The 24891-nt window shown below is 45.0% G+C and overlaps 1 protein-coding gene across 1 annotated transcript; it reads right to left on the reverse strand.

Moving 5' to 3' along the window:
- Positions 1-9609: 9609 nt before the first annotated feature.
- Positions 9610-24362, reverse strand: LOC311124289 (uncharacterized protein; the record flags this gene model as incomplete). Its single annotated transcript, XM_084198457.1, has 2 exons — positions 9610-12936; positions 23846-24362. 2 exons carry the CDS (start codon positions 24360-24362, stop codon positions 12827-12829), a joined length of 627 nt encoding a protein of 208 aa, XP_084054583.1. The 3' UTR covers positions 9610-12826.
- Positions 24363-24891: the final 529 nt, after the last annotated feature.

Consider the following 24891-nt stretch of genomic DNA (forward strand, 5'->3'; position numbering starts at 1 on the left):
GATAGGTAAGAGATAGCAAGAACATAATCAAACCAGACTCAGCGCTGGATAGGTAAGAGATAGCAGGAACATAATCAAACCAGACTCAGAGCTGGATAGGTAAGAGATAGCAGGAACATAATCATACCAGACTCAGCGCTGGATAGGTAAGAGATAGCAGGAACATAATCAAACCAGACTCAGGGCTGGATAGAATAAGTGTTCTTCCTAACCAGTCCCTCAACAGCTCTCTGACTGAGCTCCACCCTCACTGGGTATTCAGAGGAGAGGAAGGCTGAGGAGGGATGGAAGGATGAATGGATCACACAGGACATCAGATAAGACCCCTCCCCAGTTCTTTAGCCAGAGAGGTGTTGAGGGACTGGTTAGGAAGAACACTTCTACAGCCAGAGAGGTGTTGAGGGACTGGTTAGGAAGAACACTTCTACAGCCAGAGAGCTGTTGAGGGACTGGTTAGGAAGAACACTTCTACAGCCAGAGAGGTGTTGAGGGACTGGTTAGGAAGAACACTTCTACAGCCAGAGAGGTGTTGAGGGACTGGTTAGGAAGAACACTTCTACAGCCAGAGAGGTGTTGAGGGACTGGTTAGGAAGAACACTTCTACAGCCAGAGAGGTGTTGAGGGACTGGTTAGGAAGTACACTTCTACAGCCAGAGAGGTGTTGAGGGACTGGTTAGGAAGAACACTTCTACAGCCAGAGAGGTGTTGAGGGACTGGTTAGGAAGAACACTTCTACAGTCAGAGAGGTGTTGAGGGACTGGTTAGGAAGAACACTTCTACAGCCAGAGAGCTGTTGAGGGACTGGTTAGGAAGAACACTTCTACAGTCAGAGAGCTGTTGAGGGACTGGTTAGGAAGAACACTTCTACAGCCAGAGAGGTGTTGAGGGACTGGTTAGGAAGAACACTTCTACAGCCAGAGAGCTGTTGAGGGACTGGTTAGGAAGAACACTTCTACAGCCAGAGAGCTGTTGAGGGACTGGTTAGGAATAACACTTCTACAGCCAGAGAGGGGTCTTATCTGGTGTCCTGTGTGAATTTAAGTATAATCCCTCTAATTCTCCTCTCTCTCTCTCTCTCTTTCGGAGGACCTGAGCCCTAGGACCATGCCTCAGGACTACCTGGCCTGATGACTCCTTGCTGTCCCCAGTCCACCTGGTCGTGCTGCCGCTCCAGTTTCAACTCTTCTGCCTGCGGCTATAGAACCCTGACCTGTTCACCAGACGTGATCCTTTGTCCCGGACCTGCTGATATCGACCCTCTCTCTACCGCACCTGCTGTTTTGATCTCAGAATGCTCAGCTATGAAAAGCCAACTCCTGAGGTACTAACCTGTTGCACCCTCTACAACCACTGTGATTATCATTTGACCCTGCTGGTCATCTATGAACGTTTTAACATCAAAGGCATGGAATAATTACAAATGTATATTTTGTCAGGCTGGATGTTTGAAATATGAGTAGGTATTTTGAGTCATGCTTCTTCAGCAGTGGAATAAAGACAATTAGCACTTGAATGTTGTAAAGAAATACTGGAGTGATGTAAGATTGTTAATAAAACAGTTCATAGACGCATGTGTTATCCTGCGTCCATGTTTATAGGCTGCAAGTACCTTGAATGAAGTTGTTTTCAAGTCGTTGAAACAATGACCTAAAAAATACATATTTTTAACTTTAACTTTCAACCAAAACCAAACGTAGATTGGACCTCGAGCATAGTCTTATTTTCAACAACATTTTGCTCGGTGGGATACTGCCCAATGTCAAAACACAGTTTTAACGTGTCCAAATCAATAACCAATATGCAGAAACAGTTTGTGATAAATTGAAAACCTAAACATAAAATGTACTATCTACACAAACATGTTCCACAATAGTAATCATAATACTTGATTTTTTTTTTACGAGCACCTTATTAACTGCACAAGCACCAAAAACACTGTTGTTTTGACAAGTGGCAATAAATCACTAATATCGATTAGGGGGGGAAATCAGGTTGTACATGCTGTTGAAACTAACACAACAAAAAAATACACATGGAAACGGGCGATACCTTTTACTTCACTAGTTAGAGGACAACCTGCAGAAGACAGTCAGCTACATTTTGGAGTGATGCATGTAAATTTAGCGGTCCCCAAAACGAAGAGAAACGCAACACTTATTTGTCATCACTCATATCGATATCATGTTGAAATAAATTGCGCGCAAGGGGGGAGATGAAGTTGCACGTCCTGTTAAAACTAACAGCTCAAAAACCACACGGAATCTGGGAATAATGTGTACATCACTGGTCAGAGGACAATTTGTAGAAAACAGCTAGCTACATTTAGAAGTGTTGCATTTTGATTCAAGTGGGTCGCCAACGTGGTAAGTGTAACACAACTCATTTCAGAGCCTGGATTTTCCCCCTGATGAGGCTAATATCCATATCACGCTGAAATCTATAGAACAGGGGGAAAACGGTTGGGGCGGCGCACAATTGGCCCAGCGTCGTCCAGGGTAGGGGAGGGAATAGCCAGCAGGGATGTAGCTCAGTTGGTAGAGCATGGCGTTTGCAACGCCAGGGTTGTGGGTTCGTTTCCCACGGGGGGCCAGTATGAAAAATAAAAAAATGATGTATGCACTCACTAACTGTAAGTCGCTCTGGATAAGAGCGTCTGCTAAATGACTAAAAATGTAAATGGTTCTACATTGTGAAATTCATTAAAATACTCATACAACAATGTTAAAACATTGTGACATTATTGATCATGAAACAACTCCTTCATGTATGTACTTTCTGATGTTTAATCAGAGTTATTTTACCAGCGTAGCTCTTCCCACATTGCTCACAGCTATAAGATTTCTCTCTAGTGTGTGTTCTCAAATGTATCATCAGGCTGCTTGATCGACTAAAACTCTTCCCACATTGATCACAGCTATAAGGTTTCTCTCCAGTGTGCGTTCTCAAATGTGCCATCAGGTTGCTTGAATCACTAAAACTCTTCCCACATTGATCACAGCTATAAGGTTTCTCTCCAGTGTGCGTTCTCAAATGTGCCATCAGGTTGCTTGAATCACTAAAACTCTTCCCACATTGATCACAGCTATAAGATTTCTCTCTAGTGTGTGTTCTCTGGTGCCTAGTCAGATGGCTAGATGTAGTAAAACTCTTCCCGCATTGATTACAGCTATAAGATTTCTCTCCTGTGTGTGTTCTCTGATGTTCTATCAGGCAGCTTGATTGAGTAAAACTCTTCCCGCATTGATCACAGCTATAAGGTTTCTCTCCTGTGTGTGTTCTCTGGTGCCTAGTCAGATGGCTAGATGTAGTAAAACTCTTCCCGCATTGATTACAGCTATAAGGTTTCTCTCCTGTATGGATTCTCGTATGTCTTTTAAGGTCTGCTGAAGAGTTGAATATCTTCCCACAGTCAGAGCAGCAGTGAGATTTCTCCCCTGTGGGTTTCCGCTGGTGTTTCTTGAGATGTTCTGATCTGGAGGGACTCTTCTCTGACTCCTCAGCTTCATGATGTTGAGGCTCCCCAGAGGATCCACGATAGTCACGTCTCTCTTCTGTGTGAACGACAAAGTCAGACAGATGGTTAAAGGCCCACAACAGCAGAAATACTGTTTATTTGAGGTAAAAGGTGATGCCCAGAGCGTACCCATGAAGCTGTACAACAATTGACATCTGTTAAATTATTTGACAATTGTCTTAAGACAGTCAAGTGAGCAATAATAGTAATATCTTGTCTTGTTTTCACATTAGTAGTAACATCGATGATTGTAGGCTAGAAATATTAAATGCACAAAACATATGAACAAAATCATCCACTGTGAAAGTTGATACTTGCAGGCCCTTCATATGTAGGCTATGAGCAGCACTTCGTTAAATTGATCAAATCAGTTATTGTTTTCTTGATCAAACCGTGAGCAACACCTGTCAAACTCATTTCTCTCAAAACACAGGGATGTCGATTCACACGGGACTAGTATTACCAGAGGACCTTGGAGTTCGCCAAAAAACAGTAGGTTATTCTGGCTTGAATTGTTACTCTCCTGCCATGTAAAAATGACTGCCATGGCAGATTCACACGGGACTAAAATTGCAGATGTGGTGTTTTTGTGCTTGTGCATATAATTACATTCAGAACCGCGGACAGCGACAGTATCCAAAGCGGGAGAAAGTACATTTGTTATAAAATAATATTAGATTTATTAGTGTTGCATCATTATTTTGTACATAATATAACCATATACAATTTATGTATCACATGTCTTAGAGCGATGGACTGTGCCATCTCCGTGGCCTCCACAAAGTCTTGTGCACCAGCTGTTCCGGACGACTGTATGATCACTCTCTCCTTAGCCGATGTGAGTATGACCTTTAACCCCTGTAAATGTAAGCCGTTGGGGGAGGGGGGCTAAACTGACATATGGAATTGTTTTAAGATGGTCGTACTATGGATTACTTAAATTACTTAGATTGAAGCAAATTTGCGTCAATTGACTCCAAGGGGTTAAACAGGTTAATCTTCACAGACAGATTACCAGGACGCGTACTCAGAGCATGCACTGACCAGCTGGCAAGAGTCTTCACTGACATTTTAAAACGTCTCCCTGACCGCGTCTGTAATACCTACATGTTTCAAGCAGAGGCATTAATATGGAGTTGGTCCCCCCTTTTCTGCTATAACAGCCTCCACTCTTCTAGGAAGGCTTTCCACTAGATGTTGGAACATTGCTGTGGGGACTTGCTTCCATTCAGCCACAAGAGCTTTAGTGAGGTCGGGGCACTGACGTTGGGCGATTAGGCCTGGCTCGAAGTCGGCCTTCCAATTCATCCCAAAGGTGTTCGATGGGGTTGAGGTCAGGGCTCTGTGCAGGCAAGTCAAGTTCTTCCACACCGATCTCGACAAACCATTTCTGTTTGGACTTTGCTTTACGCACAGGGGCATTGTCATGCTGAAACAGGAAAGGGCCTTCCCCAAACTGTTGCCACAAAGTTGGAAGCACAGAATCGTCTAGAATGTCACTGTATGCTGTAGCGTTAAGATTTCCCTTCACTGGAACTAAGGGGACCGAACCATGAATAACAGCCCCAGGCCATTATTCCTCCTCCACCAAACATTACAGTTGGCACTATGCATTGGGGCAAGTAGTGTTCTCCGGGCGTCCGCTAAACCCAGATTCGTCCGTCGGATTGATCACTCCAGAGAACGCCTTTCTACTGCTCCAGAGTCCAATGGCAGCGAGCTTTACACCACTCCAGCCGACACTTGGCATTGCGCATGGTTATCTGGGGCTTGTGTGCGGCTGCTCGGCCATGGAAACCCATTTCATGAAGCTCCCGACTAACAGTTATTCTGCTGACGTTGCTTCCAGAGGCAGTTTGGAACGCGCTTCAGCACTCGGCGGGCCCGTTCTGTGAGCTTGTGTGGCCTACCACTTCGCGGTTCAGCCGTTGTTGCTCCTAGACATTTCCACTTCACAATCACAGCACTTACAGTTGACCGGGGCAGCTCTGGCAGGGCAGAAATTTGACGAACTGACTTGTTGGAAAGGTGGCATCCTATGACGGTGCTACGTTTAAAGTCACTGAGCGCTTCAGTAAGGCCATTCTACTGCCAATGTTTGTCTATGGAAATTGCATGGCTGTGTGCTCGATTTTATACACCTGTCAGCAACGGTTGTGGCTGAAACAGCTGAATCGACTAATTTGAAGGGGTGTCCACATACTTTTGTATATATAGTGTATTTGCGACTGCTCGACTAAAAAAATCTCTGTCGACAAAACAGCCTATCGACCAAACAATCGACCAGTTGACTAGGGTCAGCCCTAATAAAAATGAAAATACATTTGCAGAATATTATACAATGACTTATCAACAGCTCCAACAATTTGACCCCCACAGGAAAGCCTCACTGGCAGATATAGAAAGACCCATAAACTGGATAGTCATTGATTCTTGAAGAATATAACTTTTAAATGCCTCATATGTTTCAACTGTCTTACCCCATCAGAAACCAAAACATGAGCTCATATAACGCCACTGTTTGTAAACAAACACTGTATAGTCTCAATTTGGTTAAAACTGTGATTTTGACCTTATGGACGGCCAGTCCTTGTATTCATAGTGTAGTCAATTCCAGGGGTATCCCTGAGCTGGACTCAAACCTGGGTCCAGAGACTGTCAAGCCAACATCTTATAACTGTTATACCAAGATGTCTGAACTTCTTGATGAGGTCGCTAGGTTTTGGGTTAAGGTTGCTTCAATAGCTTTCTCTATGAATTTGAGAGTGGTTACATTTCTCCAGCCCCCATCCCTCAGCTGTTTACCAAACCAAGTCTAAGAGCAGCCATTTTGTTTCTGTTTAAATCCTAGGTTGTCCCTTTAAAAAAGCCACACATCAATCAATCAACCAATCTGCAGTTCAAACAATAACAAAGCTGTCATTCCGCCACTGTTTTGGTAATAAGATGATGATGGGGCTGGAGAAATGTAACTACTCTCACATTCATAGACAGACCTATGGATCCAAGGACTGACCATCCATGATTTCAACATTATAGTTTTAACCATGTTGAGGCGATACAGTGTTGGTTTACATTTACATTGTTTCTAAACATTGGAGTAAAAAAAGCTTATTTTGGGATCTGATGGGGTAAGACAGTTGAACTAAGCTTATGAGGCATGTGTTATATTCTTCAAGAATATAAATAATTTAAAAGTCCAAATATGGATGTAGCAACTGCATATTTCCCCTTTAACACCACACATCAGATCAACAACTGCAGAGTTTGTGCCTCTGTTTTTAAGACAGTACTTACTAGTGTTAATCAGGGCCCGGTTTCTCAAAACCATCTTACTGCTAAGTTCATCATTAGAACCATTGGATGCCTTAAGATGCCTTTGGGAAACCGGAACCAGATATCCAGTTTCCTCCTCTTCTTCCTCCTCCTTTTTCGATGTGACAGTCATCTCCCACTCCTCCTCTTTCACTCCAAAAACTGCATCTTCCTCCTCTTTCACTCTGAACGCGTCTTCCTCTTCTTTCACTGTAACGTCTTCCTCCTCTTTCACTCTGAACGCGTCTTCCTCTTCTTTCACTGTAACATCCTCCTCCTCTTTCACTCTGAACGCGTCTTCCTCTTCTTTCACTGTAACATCCTCCTCCTCTTTCACTCTGAACGCGTCTTCCTCTTCTTTCACTGTAACATCCTCCTCCTCTTTCACTCTGAACGCGTCTTCCTCTTCTTTCACTGTAACATCCTCCTCCTCTTTCACTCTGAACGCGTCTTCCTCTTCTTTCACTGTAACATCCTCCTCCTCTTTCACTCTGAACGCGTCTTCCTCTTCTTTCACTGTAACATCATCCTCCTCTTTCACTCTGAACGCGTCTTCCTCTTCTTTCACTGTAACGTCTTTCTCTTCTTCTTTCACGGTAACAGCTTCACCCTCTACTTGTTTTTGTATTGTAACATCCTCCTCTTCCTCCTCCTCTTTCACTAGAGCTTCTTTCTCCGTCCAGCAGACCTCCTCTTCTTTAGCAGGAGGAGAGTAGCTTAGTGAGCTCATGGTCGGGGATGTTAGCTAGCTAGGCTAGTGCTAACTTAACCAGCCAGCTAGCTGACCAATAACAACAACACCGTAAATATGAAATTAAATGGGATAACTAACTAGACGACAGAAGTGGGTTTAAAACACAGTGGCTCATATACACGAAAGCGTCTAAAGAGCTTTATTGGTTGGGCTATTTTGCTAGCAAGCTACCGAGGTGTCTGACTAACTGTTGCTGCTGTTGAAAGAAGCGTCCCGTCCACTAGATTATACGTCACACTAGCAGCATAGCCTTAAAGCCCCACATCGCCATCTGCTGACTGGAGTGGGTAACGAAGTTGAGTAAAATGTAGATTTTATTTTCAGACAAAAAGTTAAAGGGTAGGAAGCATGAGTTTTTACTCACCAATGTAACAACACAGTGTGGTTAAAGACTTAGGAACTTAGTTGTAGTCACGATCTGGTTACCTATTAAGTTCAAACAGTTATGTTTTTGCGTTATTTCATATTTATTAACTTATTTCCGGATATCTTCTAAACTACCCACAATGCACTATTTCTCAACGTCATATGGAGAATCTACTCTGTGCTACCGAGTTTGTATGCTAGCTCGGTAGCTAGCTCAAGCTTGCAAACGTTAGCCACACCTCATGTTTTTTATGCACTGTGTGGTTGTGTTATCTAGTGTGAACCTGTTACCACAATAGGCTCTGGTGCCTTCTTGCCGTGGGCTCAAAACCAAAGAGAAAATCAGACCTGGCAGTGACATACTAGGCCCTGGCAGTAAATCTAATACTCAGGTGCTTTAAGACATGCATGAAAGGTCTGGGGTGGTTCCGTGGTTATAAGTTACTGACCTAAAACTCACTAGTTTCTATAACTCTGGTCTTCCTAAAACTCACTAGCTTCTAGAACTCTGGTCTTCCTAAAACTCACTAGCTTCTAGAACTCTGGTCTTCCTAAAACTCATTAGCTTCTAGAACTCACTGGCTTCTAGAACTCTGGTCTTCCTAAAACTCACTAGCTTCTAGAACTCTGGTCGTCCTAAAACTCACTAGCTTCTAGAACTCTGGTCTTCCTAAAACCCACTAGCTTCTAGAACTCTGGTCTTCCTAAAACCCACTAGTTTCTAGAACTCTGGTCTTCCTAAAACTCACTAGCTTCTAGAACTCTGGTCGTCCTAAAACTCACTAGCTTCTAGAACTCTTGTCTTCCTAAAACTCATTAGCTTCTAGAACTCTCGTCTTCCTAAAACTCATTAGCTTCTAGAACTCTCGTCCCCTTGGAACGAGCCCAAACAAAACTAATCTCCAATACAGAAAAACGTGCAGTCAAAATAAATTGTGATCCATGACAACGCACTGGCTAAATGCAAAACACAAATCGTTTTGACTGCCCACCCTTGAGACAATCAGCAACGAAGTTGTCCTTACCACGGACATGTCTGATTTCAAGAGGAAACTCCTGCAATATCCGTAGTAACTTTCCACCTCACTGCGGAGCTTCTCTCTCTTTTCAGGGTTCACTCGATAGGCATGTTGTTGGATCGGGGCCGAGTCCCCAATGTCATACTCTAGTACATTTGGGTTGGCACATCTGAGAATGAACCCTGATATTCTACAAGCAGTGCAACAATGTTAATATAATTGTACCCCAAAATGGTCAGTTGGTTGCATAAATTATGATTACTAAATGTTGCATGAATTGTAAATATAAAATATCAAAACCAAATGATCACCCCTTTGTTAATATGTATTGGCAATAATTCACTTAATGGTGAGGCATTGAATAATAAAACATATATATTTTGTCAGGCTGGATGTTTGAAATATGAGTAGGTGATTTGAGTCATGCTTCTTCAGTAGTGGAATAAAGACAAGTAGCACTTGAATGTTGTAAAGAAATACTGGAGTGATGTAAGATTGTTAATAAAACTGATTATAGACCAATTTATTATACTGCGTCCATGTTTATAGGCTGCAAGTACGTTGAAATTAAGTTGTCAAGTCGTTGAAAAAACGACCTGAAAATACATATTTTCAACTAAAACCGAATGTAAACTCAGCAACAAAAAAAGTCCTCTCACTGTCAACTGCGTTTATTTTCAGCAAACTTAACATGTGTAAATATTTGTATGAACATAACAAGATTCAACAACTGAGACATAAACTGAACAAGGGGGGTCAAAATCAAAAGTAACAGTCAGTATCTGGTGTGGCCACCGGCTGCATTAAGTACTGCAGTGCATCTCCTCCTCATGGACTGCACCAGATTTGCCAGTTCTTGCTGTGAGATGTTACCCCACTCTTCCACCAAGGCACATACAAGTTCCCGGACATTTCTGGGGGGAATTGCCCTAGCCCTCACCCTCCGATCCAACAGGTCCCAGACGTGCTCAATGGGATTGAGATCCGGGTTCTTCACTGGCCATGTGTCATGTGAATTTTTATCTCTAATTCAACCTAAGCTTGAATCATTACCAGAGGTTGTAAAGCTCTGGTTTTAATCATCAATGATTCAAGGTCCACAATCCACGAGTAATTATCAGTAAATTTATTTAAGGAGAGTTCTGCTCAAAAACACAAATATCCTGTTTTTATACTCCTTGACAAACAAAGACACTATGCTCCTCCCACCTTTCTTAAACAGTTCCTGCCTTCCCCCGTGAATGGTTAGTAACGCCCCCTCTGTTAGTGGGTTGACACTACATGATAATTCTAACATTTATACTGTGTTTGGGGTGAAATTCTTTAGTCATTATTCTTAAAATCCAAATTAATCTAACACCATGACAGAACACTGACATTCCTGTCTTGCAGGAAATCACGCACAGAATGAGCAGTATGGCTGGTGGCATTGTCATGTCAGGATGAGCCTGCAGGAAGGGTACCACATGAGGGAGGATGCCTCCTTGCAGCATGCATAAGGCACGTTCACGCAGATGAGCAGGGATCCTGGGCATATTTCTTTTGGTGTTTTCCAGAGTCAAGAGAAAGGCCTCTTTTGTGTCCTAAGTTTTCATAACTGTGACCTTAATTGCCTACCGACCGTTCCACAGGTGCATGTTCATTAATTATTTATGGTTCATTGAACAAGCATGGGAAACAGTGTTTAAACCCTTTACAATGAAGATCTGTGAAGTTATTTGGATTTTTACAGAGTTTATATTGGACATCAGGCATAGTCTTCTTTTCAATGTCTTTTCAATGACATTTTGCTACGTGGGAAACCTCAATGTCAAAACACAGTTTTAACATGTCCAAATCAATAACCAATATGCAAAAACAGTTTGTGATATATTGAAAACCTAAACCTAAACTGTACTATCTACACAAATGTGCCACAATAATCATATTAAAACAAGCACCTTATAAACTGCACAAGCACCAACAATAAGTCACTGATATCGATTATGGGGGAGATCAGGTTGTACCTGCTGTTGAAACTAACACAACTAAAACAACACATGGAAACGGGCGATATCTTTTACCTCACTGGTTAGAGGACAACCTGCAGAAGACAGTCAGCTACATTTTGGAGTGATTCATTTACATTTATGGGTCGCTAAACAAAGGAACGCAACACTTATTTCATCGATATCATGTTGAAATCAATTGCGCAAGAGGGGGGAGATGAGGTTGCACATCCTGTTAAAACGAATAGCTCAAACACCACATGGAATCTGGGAATAATGTGTACATCTCTGGTCAGAGGACAATTTGTAGAAAACAGCTAGCTACGTTTTGATTAACGTGTAACACAACTTTTTTTTATTTATTTTTTTACTTTTTGTTAAATCACATAAATAATCTTTCAATTCATAGCCTGGGTTTTTCCCAGAGGCTAATATCCATATCACGCTGAAATAAATTGAACAGGGGGAAATGTTTAGGGTTCTACATTGGGACATTATTAATTAAAGTACTCCTTCTACACCCCAATGGTGGAACAAGCTCCCTCACGACGCCAGGACAGCGGAGTCACTCACCACCTTCCGGAGACATTTGAAACCCCACCTCTTTAAGGAATACCTGGGATAGGATAAAGTAATCCTTCTACCCCCCCCAAAAAAAAAAATTGTAAAGTGGTTATCCCACTGGCTATAGGGTGAACGCACCAATTTGTGAGTCGCTCTGGATAAGAGCGTCTGCTAAATGACGTAAATGTGCCCTTGAGCAAGGCACTTAACCCTAATTGCTCCTGTAAGTCGCTCTGGATAAGAGCGTCTGCTAAATGACTAAAATGTAAATGTAAATGTACAATGTTAAAACATTCTACATTGTGACATTATTTCATTGATATCATGAAACAACTCATGTATGTATTTTCTGATGTTTGATCAGAGATCTTTTATCAAAGTATCTCTTGTCACATGATCACAGCTATATCATTTATCTCCAGCTACATCATTTATCTCCTGCTAAATTGTTTCTCTCCTGTGTGTGTTCTCTGGTGTGATTTTAAATCTCTTAACCTAACAAAATTCTTTCTGCAGTCAGAGCAGTGATAAGGTTTCTCTCCTGTGTGTGTTCTCTGGTGTACTACCAGGCTGATTGACTGAGTAAAACTCTTCCCACATTGAGTACAGCTATATGGTTTCTCTCCTGTGTGTGTTCTCTGGTGTACTACCAGGGAGCTTAAATGAGTAAAACTCTTCCCACATTGAGTACAGCTATAAGGTTTCTCTCCTGTGTGTGTTCTCTGGTGTACTACCAGGGAGCTTAAATGAGCAAAACTCTTCCCACATTGATTACAGCCATAAGATTTCTCTCCTGTGTGTGTTCTCTGGTGTATCGTCAGATACACAGATGTACCAAAACTCTTCCCACATTGATCACAGCTATAAGGTTTCTCTCCTGTGTGTGTTCTCTGGTGTACTATCAGGGAGCTTAAATGAGTAAAACTCTTCCCACATTGAGTACAGCTATAAGGTTTCTCTCCTGTGTGTGTTCTCTGGTGTGATTTTAAATCTCTTAAACTAACAAAAGTCTTTCCGCAGTCAGAGCAGTCGTAAGGTTTCTCTCCTGTGTGTGTTCTCTGGTGCACTATCAGGGAGCTTGACCGAGTAAAACTCTTCCCACATTGATCACAGCTATAAGGTTTCTCTCCTGTGTGTGTTCTCTGGTGTACTATCAGGGAGCTTAAATGAGTAAAATTCTTCCCACATTGATCACAGCTATAAGGTTTCTCTCCTGTGTGTACTCGCTGGTGTATTTTAAGTTCTGATGAAAACCTGCAACGTTTCCCACAGTCAGAGCAGCAGTGAGATTTCTTCCCAGTGGGTCTCAGATGGTTTTTCTTAAGGTGTTCTGATCTGGAGAGAGACCTTTCTGCCTCGTCAGCATCATGTTGTTGAGGCTCCCCAGAGGATCCACGATAGCCACGTCTCTCTCTCCTGTGTGAACGACAAAGTCAGACAGATGGTTAAAGAAACACAACAGCAGAAATACACTGTTTATTTGAGGTAAAAGGTGATACCCAGAGCGTACCCATGAAATTGTACAACAATTGATGCCTTAAATTATTTGACAATTGTCTTTTATACAGTCAAGTGAGCAACAATAGTCATATTTTGTCTTGTTTTCACATTAGTAGTAACATCGATGACTGTAGGCTAGAAATAATTTAAAGTTTAAAGTTGTTGAAATCCTAAGCAGAGTGCCAGACGACTTTTACTCTCCAATATAGGACCCTTTCTGTGTTTGCTGTTTGTTGCTATGCAACACAATTTGGCTGCAGAAACACCTCCATGCTAATAACCTCTAGTTATGGATGTAGTATATCTGAACTCCTCCATGCTAATAACCTCTAGTTATGGATGTAGTATATCTGAACTCCTCCATGCTAATAACCTCTAGTTATGGATGTAGTATATCTGTACTCCTCCATGCTAATAACCTCTAGTTATGGATGTAGTATATCTGAACTCCTCCATGCTAATAACCTCTAGTTATGGATGTAGTATATCTGAACTCCTCCATGCTAATAACCTCTAGTTATGGATGTAGTATATCTGAACTCCTCCATGCTAATAACCTCTAGTTATGGATGTAGTATATCTGAACTCCTCCATGCTAATAACCTCTAGTTATGGATGTAGTATATCTGAACTCCTCCATGCTAATAACCTCTAGTTATGGATGTAGTATATCTGAACTCCTCCATGCTAATAACCTCTAGTTATGGATGTAGTATATCTGAACTCCTCCATGCTAATAACCTCTAGTTATGGATGTAGTATATCTGAACTCCTCCATGCTAATAACCTCTAGTTATGGATGTAGTATATCTGAACTCCTCCATGCTAATAACCTCTAGTTATGGATGTAGTATATCTGAACTCCTCCATGCTAATAACCTCTAGTTATGGATGTAGTATATCTGCATGGAGGAACAATGGTGAGCAAAGATTTCACAATGTATTCTGAACATTACCACACATTATCAGAGCAAGATCGGGAGTGTTACTCAAGGAAACTCACATTAAGCTCTGTGTCGCTATTCACTAATTCACCACTAATTCAGTAAAATGCTCTTTGGCTACCTTTACACAAATCAAATCAAATCAAATTTTATTGGTCACATGCGCCGAATACAACAGGTGCAGACATTACAGTGAAATGCTTACTTACAGCCCTTAACCAACAGTGCATTTATTTTAAACAAAAAAGTAAGAATAAAACAACAACAAAAAAGTGTTGAGAAAAAAAGAGCAGAAGTAAAAATAAAGTGACAGTAGGGAGGCTATATATACAATAGAATAAAGTGACAGTAGGGAGGCTATATATACAGGGGGGTACCGTTGCATAGTCAATGTGCGGGGGCACCGGCTAGTTGAGGTAGTTGAGGTAATATGTACATGTGGGTAGAGTTAAAGTGACTATGCATAAATACTTAACAGAGTAGCAGCAGCGTAAAAAGTATGGGGTGGGGGGGCAGTGCAAATAGTCCGGGTAGACATGATTAGCTGTTCAGGAGTCTTATGGCTTGGGGGTAGAAGCTGTTGAGAAGTCTTTTGGACCTAGACTTGGCACTCCGGTACCGCTTGCCGTGTGGTAGCAGAGAGAACAGTCTATGACTAGGGTGACTGGAGTCTTTGACAATTTTGAGGGCCTTCCTCTGACACCGCCTGGTATAGAGGTCCTGGATGGCAGGGAGCTTTGCCCCTGTGATGTACTGGGCCGTACGCACTACCCTCTGTAGTGCCTTGCGGTCAGAGGCCAAGCAGTTGCCATACCAGGCGGTGATGCAACCAGTCAGGATGCTCTCGATGGTGCAGCTGTAGAATTTTTTGAGGATCTGAGGACCCATGCCAAATCTTTTTAGTCTCCTGAGGGGGAATAGGCTTTGTCGTGCCCTCTTCACGGCTGTCTTGGTGTGTTTGGACCATGATAGTTCGTTGGTGATGTGGACACCAAGGAACTTGAAGCTCTCAACCTGTTCCACTACAGCCCCGTCGATGAGAATGGGGGCGTGCTCAGTCCTCTTTTTTTTCCTGTAGTCCACAATCATCTCCTTTGTCTTGGTCACGTTGAGGGAGAGGTTGTTGTCCTGGCACCACACGGCCAGATCTCTGACCTCCTCCCTATAGGCTGTCTCATCGTTGTCGGTGATCAGGCCTACCACTGTTGTGTCGTCGGCAAACTTAATGATGGTGTTGGAGTCGTGCCTGGCCATGCAGTCATGGGTGAACAGAGAGTACAGGAGGGGACTGAGCACGCACCCCTGAGGGGCCCCCGTGTTGAGGATCAGTGTGGCAGATGTGTTGTTACCTACCCTTACCACCTGGGGGCGGCCCGTCAGGAAGTCCAGGATCCAGTTGCAGAGGGAGGTGTTTAGTCCCAGGATCCTTAGCTTAGTGATGAGCTTTGAGGGCACTATGGTGTTGAATGCTGAGCTGTAGTCAATGAATAGCATTCTCACGTAGGTGTTCCTCTTGTCCAGGTGGGAAAGGGCAGTGTGGAGTGCGATAGAGATTGCATCATCTGTGGATCTGTTGGGGCGGTATGCAAATTGGAGTGGGTCTAGGGTTTCTGGGATTATGCTGTTGATGTGAGCCATGACCAGTCTTTCAAAGCACTTCATGGCTACAGACGTCAGTGCCACGGGTCGGTAGTCATTTAGGCAGGTTATCTTAGAGTTCTTGGGCACGGGGACTATGGTGGTCTGCTTGAAACATGTTGGTATTACAGACTCAGTCAGGGACATGTTGAAAATGTCAGTGAAGACACTTGCCAGTTGGTCAGTACATGCTCGGAGTACACGTCCTGGTAATCCGTCTGGCCCTGCGGCCTTGTGAATGTTGACCTGCTTAAAAGTCTTACTCACATCGGCTACGGAGAGCGTGATCACATAGTCGTCCGGAACAGCTGGTGCTCTCATGCATGCTTCAGTGTTGCTTGCCTCGAAGCGAGCATAGAAGTGGTTTAGCTCGTCTGGTAGGCTTGTGTCACTGGGCAGCTCGCGGCTGTGCTTCCCTTTGTAGTCTGTAATAGTTTTCAAGCCCTGCCACATCCGACGAGCGTCAGAGCCAGTGTAGTATGATTCAATCTTAGACCTGTATTGACTCTTTGCCTGTTTGATGGTTCGTCGGAGGTCATAGCGGGATTTCTTATAAGCGTCCGGGTTAGAGTCCCGTTCCTTGAAAGCGGCAGCTCTACCCTTTAGCTCAGTGCGGATGTTTCCTGTAATCCATGGCTTCTGGTTGGGGTATGTACGTACGGTCACTGTGGGGACGAGTGTATGCCAAATTGGCCCATAACTTCATCTAACAATAACATACAGTACCAGTCAAAAGTTTGGACACAACTACTCATTCAAGGGTTGTTCTTTATTTTTACTATTTTCTACATTGTAGAACAATAGTGAAGACATCAAAACTATGAAATAACACATATGGAATCATGTAGTAACCAAAATAGTGTTAAACTAATCAAAATATTTTAGATTTTAGATTCTTCAAAGTAGCCACCGTTTGCCTTGATGACAACTTTGCACACTTGGCATTCTCTCAAGCAGCTTCATCTGGAATGCTTTTCCAACAGTCTTGAAGGAGTTCCCACATATGCTGAGCACTTGTTGGCTGCTTTTCCTTCACTCTGCGGTTCAACTCATCCCAAACTATCTCAATTGGTGTGAGGTCGAGGGATTGTGGAGGCCAGGTCATCTGATGCAGCACTCCATCACTCTCCTTCTTGGTAAAATAGCCCTTACACAGCCTGGAGGAGTGTTGGGTCATTGTCCTGTTGAAAAGCAAAATGATAGTCCCACTAAGCCCAAACCAGATGGGATGGCGTATCACTGCAGAATGCTGTGGTAGCCATGCTGGATAAGTGTGCCTTGAATTCTAAATAAATCACAGACAGTGTCACCATCACCACACCTCCTCCTCCATGCTTCACGGTGGGAACTACACACGCGGAAATCATCCGTTCACCCACATCGCGTCGCACAAAGACATGGCGGTTGGAACCAAAAATCTCAATTTCCACCGGTCTAATGTCCATTGCTCGTGTTTCTTGGCCCAAGCAGATCTCTTCTTATTATTGGTGTCCTTTAGTAGTTGTTTCTTTGCAGCAATTCAACCATGAAGGCCTGATTTACCCAGTCCCCTCTGAACAGTTGATGTTGAGATACGTCTGTGACTTGAAATCTGTGAAGTCTTTATTTGGGCAGCAATTTCTGAGGCTGGTAACTCTAATGAACTTATCCTCTGCAGCAGAGCTAACTCTGGGTCTTCCATTCCTGTGGCGGTCCTCATGAGAGCCAGTTTCATCATGGCGCTTGATGGTTTTTGCGACTGCACTTGAAGAAACTTTCAATGTTCTTGAAATGTTCCGTATTGTCTGACCTTCATGTCTTAAAGTAATGATGGACTGTCGTTTCTCTTTGCTTATTTGAGCTGTTCTTGCCATAATATGGACTTGGTCTTTCACCAAATAGGGCTATCTTCTGTATACCAACCCTACCTTGTCACAACACAACTGATTGGCTCAAATGTATTAAGAAGGAAATTAATTCCACAAATTAACTTAAGGCACACCTGTTAATTGAAATGCATTCCTGTCACGGTTTCGGCCGAGGCTGCTCCTCCTCCTTGTTCGGGCAGGTTTCGGCGGTCGTCGTCCCCGGAGTACTAGCTGCCACCGATCTATGTTTCATGTTCGTTTGGTTTTGTCTTGATGTTGTACACCTGTGTCTAGTTAGTCCTCATTAGTGTTCTATTTAGTTCTCGTTGTGTGTTTTGGTGTTGTGTGTGATTGCTCCTCTGTTTGGTGTTCTGAGCTACGTATTCTTCCCTCCGTGTTTGGAGAGGTTTTCGCACATGTTAGTGCGCCGTTTGTTTGACGCCTGTGTGCGCCGTAATTTCGCCTTCGGGCTTATTGTTCTCGTGTACTACGTGAATAACTCACTAAAGTCTTTTGGACTTAGCTTCTGCGTCCTGCGCTTGATTCCTGCACCACACCCACCTTCAGCACCCCTTGACAGAATCACACACCATTTATAATGGAATCAGCAGGAGCAACAATCACGCCTGAGTCGTTGGAGGAGCATGTCCGCGGCCAGGATGACCAGATACGACAACTGGGGACCGCTCTACAGGACGTCATCAACACCCTGCACCGATGGGAGTCCAGAGGGGTACCCACACCTCCACCTACCCTGCCACCCCCATCGGCCGGTCCACCAGTCCCAGGTCCGGAACCCAGTGGGATTCGGCTCTCGCTCCCGAGGGCGTATGACGGAACAGCTGCCGGGTGTCAGGGGTTCCTCCTGCAGGTGGAGCTCTACCTGGCCACTGTACACCCGGTGCCCTCGGGACACGAGAGCGTTTCCGCCCTCATCTCCTGTCTCACGGGCAAGGCGTTGGAATGGGCCAACGCCGAGTGGAGGAGGATGGACGCCACCACCATCTCCTACGCCGAGTTCTCCCGTCGCTTCAAGGCCGTGTTCGACCATCCACCAGAGGGCAAAGCGGCGGGGGAGCGTCTAGTCCACCTGAGACAGGGGAGGAGGAGCGCACAGGCGTTCGCGCTGGAGTTCCGGACTCTAGCGGCAGACGCAGGGTAGAATGAACGGGCCCTCATCGACCATTTTCGATATAGCCTACGGGAGGACGTTCAACGTGAGTTGGCCTGCAGGGATACCAATTTCACTTTCGACCAGTTGGTCGATATGTCCATCCGTCTGGACACCCTGCTGGCCACCCGTGGACGTCCCGAGTGGGGTCCGTCCATTCCACCCTCCGGCACCTCCGAGCCGAGCCCTATGGAGCTCGGGGGTGCTGGCGCTAGAGAGAGGAGGAGGAGAAGCCCGAGGGGGCCTGTCCCCTGCACCAAGTGCGGTCGTGGAGGGCACACTGCGGCCAGGTGCTGGGGAGGGTTCCCCGAGGGAGGAGACAACAGGCCACGCACTGGGGAGCCCTCCCAGGTGAGTAGACGCCCCACTTACCCAGAGCTCTCTGTTGCGCACTTTTGTATACCTGTTTTTTTTTCCCCACAGGTTGCACCTCATTCCCAGCATAAGGCGCTAGTAGATTCAGGCGCAGCTGGGAATTTTGTTGATCGGAAGTTTTGTTTAGATTTAGGGATCCCTCTCCTACCTGTTGGGGTCGGGGTTGATTAGGGAAGTCACAGCGCCACTTAGGATGTGTGCGCAGGGGGGTCATGAAGAGACTATACAGTTGTATCTGATCGACTCTCCTGCGTACCCGGTGGTGCTGGGAATTCCTTGGTTAAGCACCCATAACCCTGCTATTTCGTGGCAACAGAGGGCTCTCAATGGGTGGTCTGCTCAGTGTGAGGGGCGTTGGCTGGGTGTTTCCGTAGGGGCGACTTCGGTGGAAAGTCCAAACCAAGTGCCCGCACTGCACATTCCGCCTGAATATGGGGATTTAGCTCTCGTGTTTAGTAAAGCTAGGGCGACGCAGTTGCCTCCTCATAGACAGGGGGATTGTGCGATTGATCTCCAGGCAGGAGCAGCGCTCCCACGGAGCCACGTGTATCCTTTGTCTCAAGAGGAGAGAAAAGCTATGGAAACGTACATAGCCGAATCCTTGAGACAGGGATACATACGGCCCTCCACTTCTCCCGCCTCCTCGAGCTTCTTTTTTGTGAAGAAAAAAGATGGAGGGTTGCGCCCGTGCATCGATTACCGTGGTCTCAATCAGATTACTGTGAAATACAGTTATCCGCTCCCTCTGATTGCGACCATGACGGAGTCATTGCATGGAGCGTGGTTTTTCACAAAACTGGATCTCAGGAGCGCGTATAACTTGGTGCGCATTAGGGAGGGCGACGAATGGAAAACAGCGTTTAGTACCACGTCAGGTCATTTCGAGTATCTCGTCATGCCATATGGGTTGATGAATGCTCCATCAGTCTTCCAATCCTTCGTAGATGACATTTTCCGGGATATGCAGGGGCAAGGGGTGGTCGTGTACATTGATGACATTCTAGTGTACTCGTCTACCCGAGCCGAGCATATAGCCTTGGTGCGTCGTGTATTGAGGAGGCTGTTGGAGCACGACCTATATGTCAAGGCAGAGAAATGTCTGTTTTTCCAGGAGTCGGTCTCCTTTTTGGGTTATCGGTTGTCGGAAGTACGTTCCGCTCGAGATTCGGGATCGACTCATTTACTGGGCTCACACGTCACCCTCCTCTGGACATCCGGGTATTGGCCGGACAGTGCATTGTCTTAGCACTAAATACTGGTGGCCCACGTTAGCCAGGGATGTGAGGGTTTATGTCTCCTCCTGCTCGGTGTGCGCCCAGTGTAAGGCGCCCAGACACCTGCCCAGGGGTAAGTTACAACCCCTGCCCGTTCCACAACGACCATGGTCCCACCTCTCAGTGGATTTTGTGACAGACCTTCCCCTCTCTCAGGGGAATACCACCATCCTGGTCGTTGTGGACCGGTTCTCTAAGGCCTGTCGTCTTCTCCCTATGTCGGGTCTTCCTACTGCCCTACAAACCGCAGAGGCCCTATTTACCCACGTCTTCCGGCATTACGGGGTACCCGAGGATATAGTGTCTGATCGAGGCCCCCAGTTTACCTCCCGAGTATGGAGAGCGTTCATGGAGCGTTTGGGGGTCTCGGTGAGCCTTACCTCAGGGTACCACCCGGAGAGTAATGGGCAGGTAGAACGAGTCAACCAGGATGTGGGTAGGTTTCTGAGGTCGTATTGCCAGGACCGGCCTGAGGAGTGGGCTCGGTACATTCCCTGGGCCGAGATGGCCCAGAACTCTCTCCGCCACTCCTCTACCAACCTAACCCACTTCCAATGTGTATTAGGTTACCAGCCGGTTCTGGCACCTTGGCAGCAGAGCCAGATCGAGGCCCTTGCGGTGGATGATTGGATAAGGCGCTCGGAGGAGATGTGGAACGCTGCACACGTCCACCTGCAGCGGGCCATCCGTTGTCACAAGGCGAGCGCCGATCTCCACCGCAGTGAGGGGCCGGTGTACGCACCCGGAGATCGAGTCTGGCTCTCTACCAGAAACCTACCCCTCCGCCTGCCCTGCCGGAAGCTGGGTCGGCGGTTTGTGGGGCCTTTTAAAGTCCTGAGAAGATTGAACGAGGTGTGTTATAGGTTACATCTGCCTGTTGAATACAAGAATATTAACCCCTCGTTCCATGTGTCTCTTCTCAGGCCGGTGGTAGCTGGTCCACTCCAGGAAGGTGAGATAGGAGAGACTCCTCCGCCCCCACTGGACATCGAGGGGGATCCGGCGTACACCGTTCGGTCCATCTTGGACTCGAGACGCCGGATGGGGGGTCTCCAGTATCTCGTGGAGTGGGAGGGGTACGGCCCGGAGGAGCGGTGCTGGGTGCCGCGGAGGGACATCCTAGACCCATCTCTCCTGTCGGAGTTCCACCGGGACCATCCCGCGCGCCCTGCTCCGCGTCCTCCTGGTCGTCCCCGAGGCCGGGGTCGGCGCACGGCTGGAGCCGCGCGTCAAGGGGGGGGGTACTGTCACGGTTTCGGCCGAGGCTGCTCCTCCTCCTTGTTCGGGCAGGTTTCGGCGGTCGTCGTCCCCGGAGTACTAGCTGCCACCGATCTATGTTTCATGTTCGTTTGGTTTTGTCTTGATGTTGTACACCTGTGTCTAGTTAGTCCTCATTAGTGTCCTATTTAGTTCTCGTTGTGTGTGTATGGTGTTGTGTGTGATTGCTCCTCTGTTTGGTGTTCTGAGCTACGTATTCTTCCCTCGGTGTTTGGAGAGGTTTTCGCACATGTTAGTGCGCCGTTTGTTTGACGCCTGTGTGTGCCGTTATTTCGCCTCCGGGCTTATTGTTCTCGTGTACTACGTGAATAACTCACTAAAGTCTTTTGGACTTAGCTTCTGCGTCCTGCGCTTGATTCCTGCACCACACCCACCTTCAGCACCCCTTGACAATTCCAGGTGACTACCTCATGAAGCTGGTTGAGAGAATGCCAAGAGTGCAAAGCTGCCATCAAGGCAAAGGGTGGCTACTTTACAGAATCTCAAATAAAAAATATATTTTGATTTGTTTAACACTTTTTTGGTTACTACATGATTCCATATGTGTTATTTCATAGTTTTGATGTCTTCACTATTATTCTACAATGTAGAAAATAGTAAAAAATAAAGAAAAACCCTTGAATGAGTAGGTGTGTCCAAACTTTTGACTGGTAGTGTACATAGTGTACACTAACTGTAAGTCGCTCTGGATAAGAGCGTCTGCTAAATGACTCAAATGTAAATATACACATATAAATATACACAGACATATATATATATATCTTTTAAAAATATATTTTCCTTTATTATGGCGGCAGGTAGCTTAGTGGTTAAGAGCGGTGTGCCAGTAACCGAAAGGTCGCTGGTTCTAATCCCCGAGCCGACTAGGTGAAAAATCTGTCGATGTGCCCTTAAGCAAGGCACTTAACCCTAATTGCTCCTGTAAGTCGCTCTGGATAAGAGCGTCTGCTAAATGACTTAAATGTAAATGTATTATTTTCCACTAACCCTACCACCTCTCCCCTAATTGCAGCAAACTAATGAACAACAACACTTAGGCTTCTATTTCCAACATTTTACGGACACAATCTATTTTACAATAGTTATATATATATTTTTTTTTTACATCACTGGGGTCAAGCTTCCTGCCATCCAGGACCTAGATACTAGGCATGTCAAAGGAAAATCGTCAAAGACTCCAGTCACCCAAGTCATAGACTGTTCTCTCTGCTACCGCACAGCAAGCGGTACCGGAGCGCCAAGTCTAGGACCAAAAGGCTCCTTAACAGCTTCTACCCCCAAGCCATAAGACTGCTGAACAATTAATCCCCTCCCTCCTTTGTTTTTACACTGCTGCTACTCGCTGTTTATCATCTAAGCACAGTCACTTTACCCCTACCGACATGTACAAATTACCTGAACTAACCTGTACCCCAGCCCATTACCTGGGTACCGGTACCCCCTGTATATAGCCTCATTATTACCTGGACTAACCTGTACCCCAGCCCATTACCTCGGTACCGGTACCCCCTGTATATAGCCTCATTATTACCTGGACTAACCTGTACCCAGGCACATTACCTCGGTACCGGTACCCCCTGTATATAGCCTCATTATTACCTGGACTAACCTGTACCCAGGCACATTACCTCGGTACCGGTACCCCCTGTATATAGCCCCCAGCCCATTACCTCGGTATCGGTACCACCTGTATATAGCCTCGAAGTCGCGAGAGTGTGACTCCCCATAGTATGTTGTACCAAAGTTGACTGACCCTTAAGGGAACCACACTGCCATAAATGCAAGGAAATCCTCACTGGCAGTTATAGAAAGACCCATATACTGTATAGCCATTGATTCTTGAAGAATATAACTTATAAATGCCTCAAATGTATTTCCCCATCAAAAACCAAAACATAAGCTTGTACAGTGGGGTAAAAAAGTATTTAGTCAGCCACCAATTGTGCAGGTTCTCCCACTTAAAAAGATGAGAAAGGCCTGTACTTTTCATCATAGGTACACGTCAACTATGACAGACTAATTGAGGAAAAAAATTCCAGAAAATCACATTGTAGGATTTTTAATGAATTTATTTGCAAATTATGGTGGAAAATAAGTATTGGAAGGAGGTTTCACCTTTAACTGATGGGGTGAACTAAGGTCATGAGGCATGTGTTATATTCTTCAAGAATCAATGGCTATATATAAATAATTTAAAAGTCCAAATATGGATGTAGCAACTACAGATGTCACCTTTAACACCACACATCAGTTCAACAACTGCAGAGGTTGTGCCTCTGTTTTTAAGACAGTACTTACTAGTGTTAATCAGGGCCCAGTTTCTCAAAAGCATCTTACTGCTAAGTTCATCATTAGAATCATTGGATGCCTTAAGATGCCTTTGGGAAACCGGAACCAGATATCCAGTTTCCTCCTCTTCTTCCTCCTCCTTTTTCGATGTGACAGTCATCTCCTCCTCCTCCTCTTTCACTCCAAACACGGGAGCCTCCTCTTCTTTCACTGTAACATCCTCCTCCTCTTTCACTCTGAACACGTCTTCCTCTTCTTTCACTGTAACATCCTCCTCCTCTTTCACTCTGAACGCGTCTTCCTCTTCTTTCACTGTAACATCCTCCTCCTCTTTCACTCTGAACGCGTCTTCCTCTTCTTTCACTGTAACGTCTTTCTCTTCTTCTTTCACGGTAACAGCTTCACCCTCTACTTGTTTTTGTATTGTAACATCCTCCTCTTCCTCCTCCTCTTTCACTAGAGCTTCTTTCTCCGTCCAGCAGACCTCCTCTTCTTTAGCAGGAGGAGAGTAGCTTAGTGAGCTCATGGTCGGGGATGTTAGCTATCTAGGCTAGTGCTAACTTAACAAGCCAGCTAGCTGACTAATAACAACTTAATATTAAATTAAATAGGTTAACAAGTACATACGACGGAAGTGTGTTCAAAACACAGTAGCTAATATACACCGAAAGCGTCTAGAGCTTGAATCTTTCGGCTGTTGGCTAACCAGCTACGGAGGTGGTTGACTGTTGCCTCCCGTCCACTAGATTATACGTCACGCTTTCAGCATCGCCTGAAAGACACACATCGCCATCTGCTGACTGGAGTGGGTAACGCAGTTGAGGATCTTTTTTTTATTGACAAAGTATATTTTAAATGTATTTAATTATATAATACCATTATATTGAGACATACAAAGACAGGGATGTGCTGATTGATTAGTGCAGATTTTTAATGAGTAAGAATAAAAACAATTATACTACAGCACATCTGCATTTAAGGCAGTTTCATTAAGTCAAACAAAATCTAAATAAGTAACTATCTAACATGTTGCTCCAACATGGTGTAACAATACA

Source organism: Coregonus lavaretus, assembly GCF_964263955.1.
Source record: "Coregonus lavaretus genome assembly, contig: HAP1_SCAFFOLD_69, whole genome shotgun sequence".
NCBI classification, from domain to species: domain Eukaryota; kingdom Metazoa; phylum Chordata; class Actinopteri; order Salmoniformes; family Salmonidae; genus Coregonus; species Coregonus lavaretus.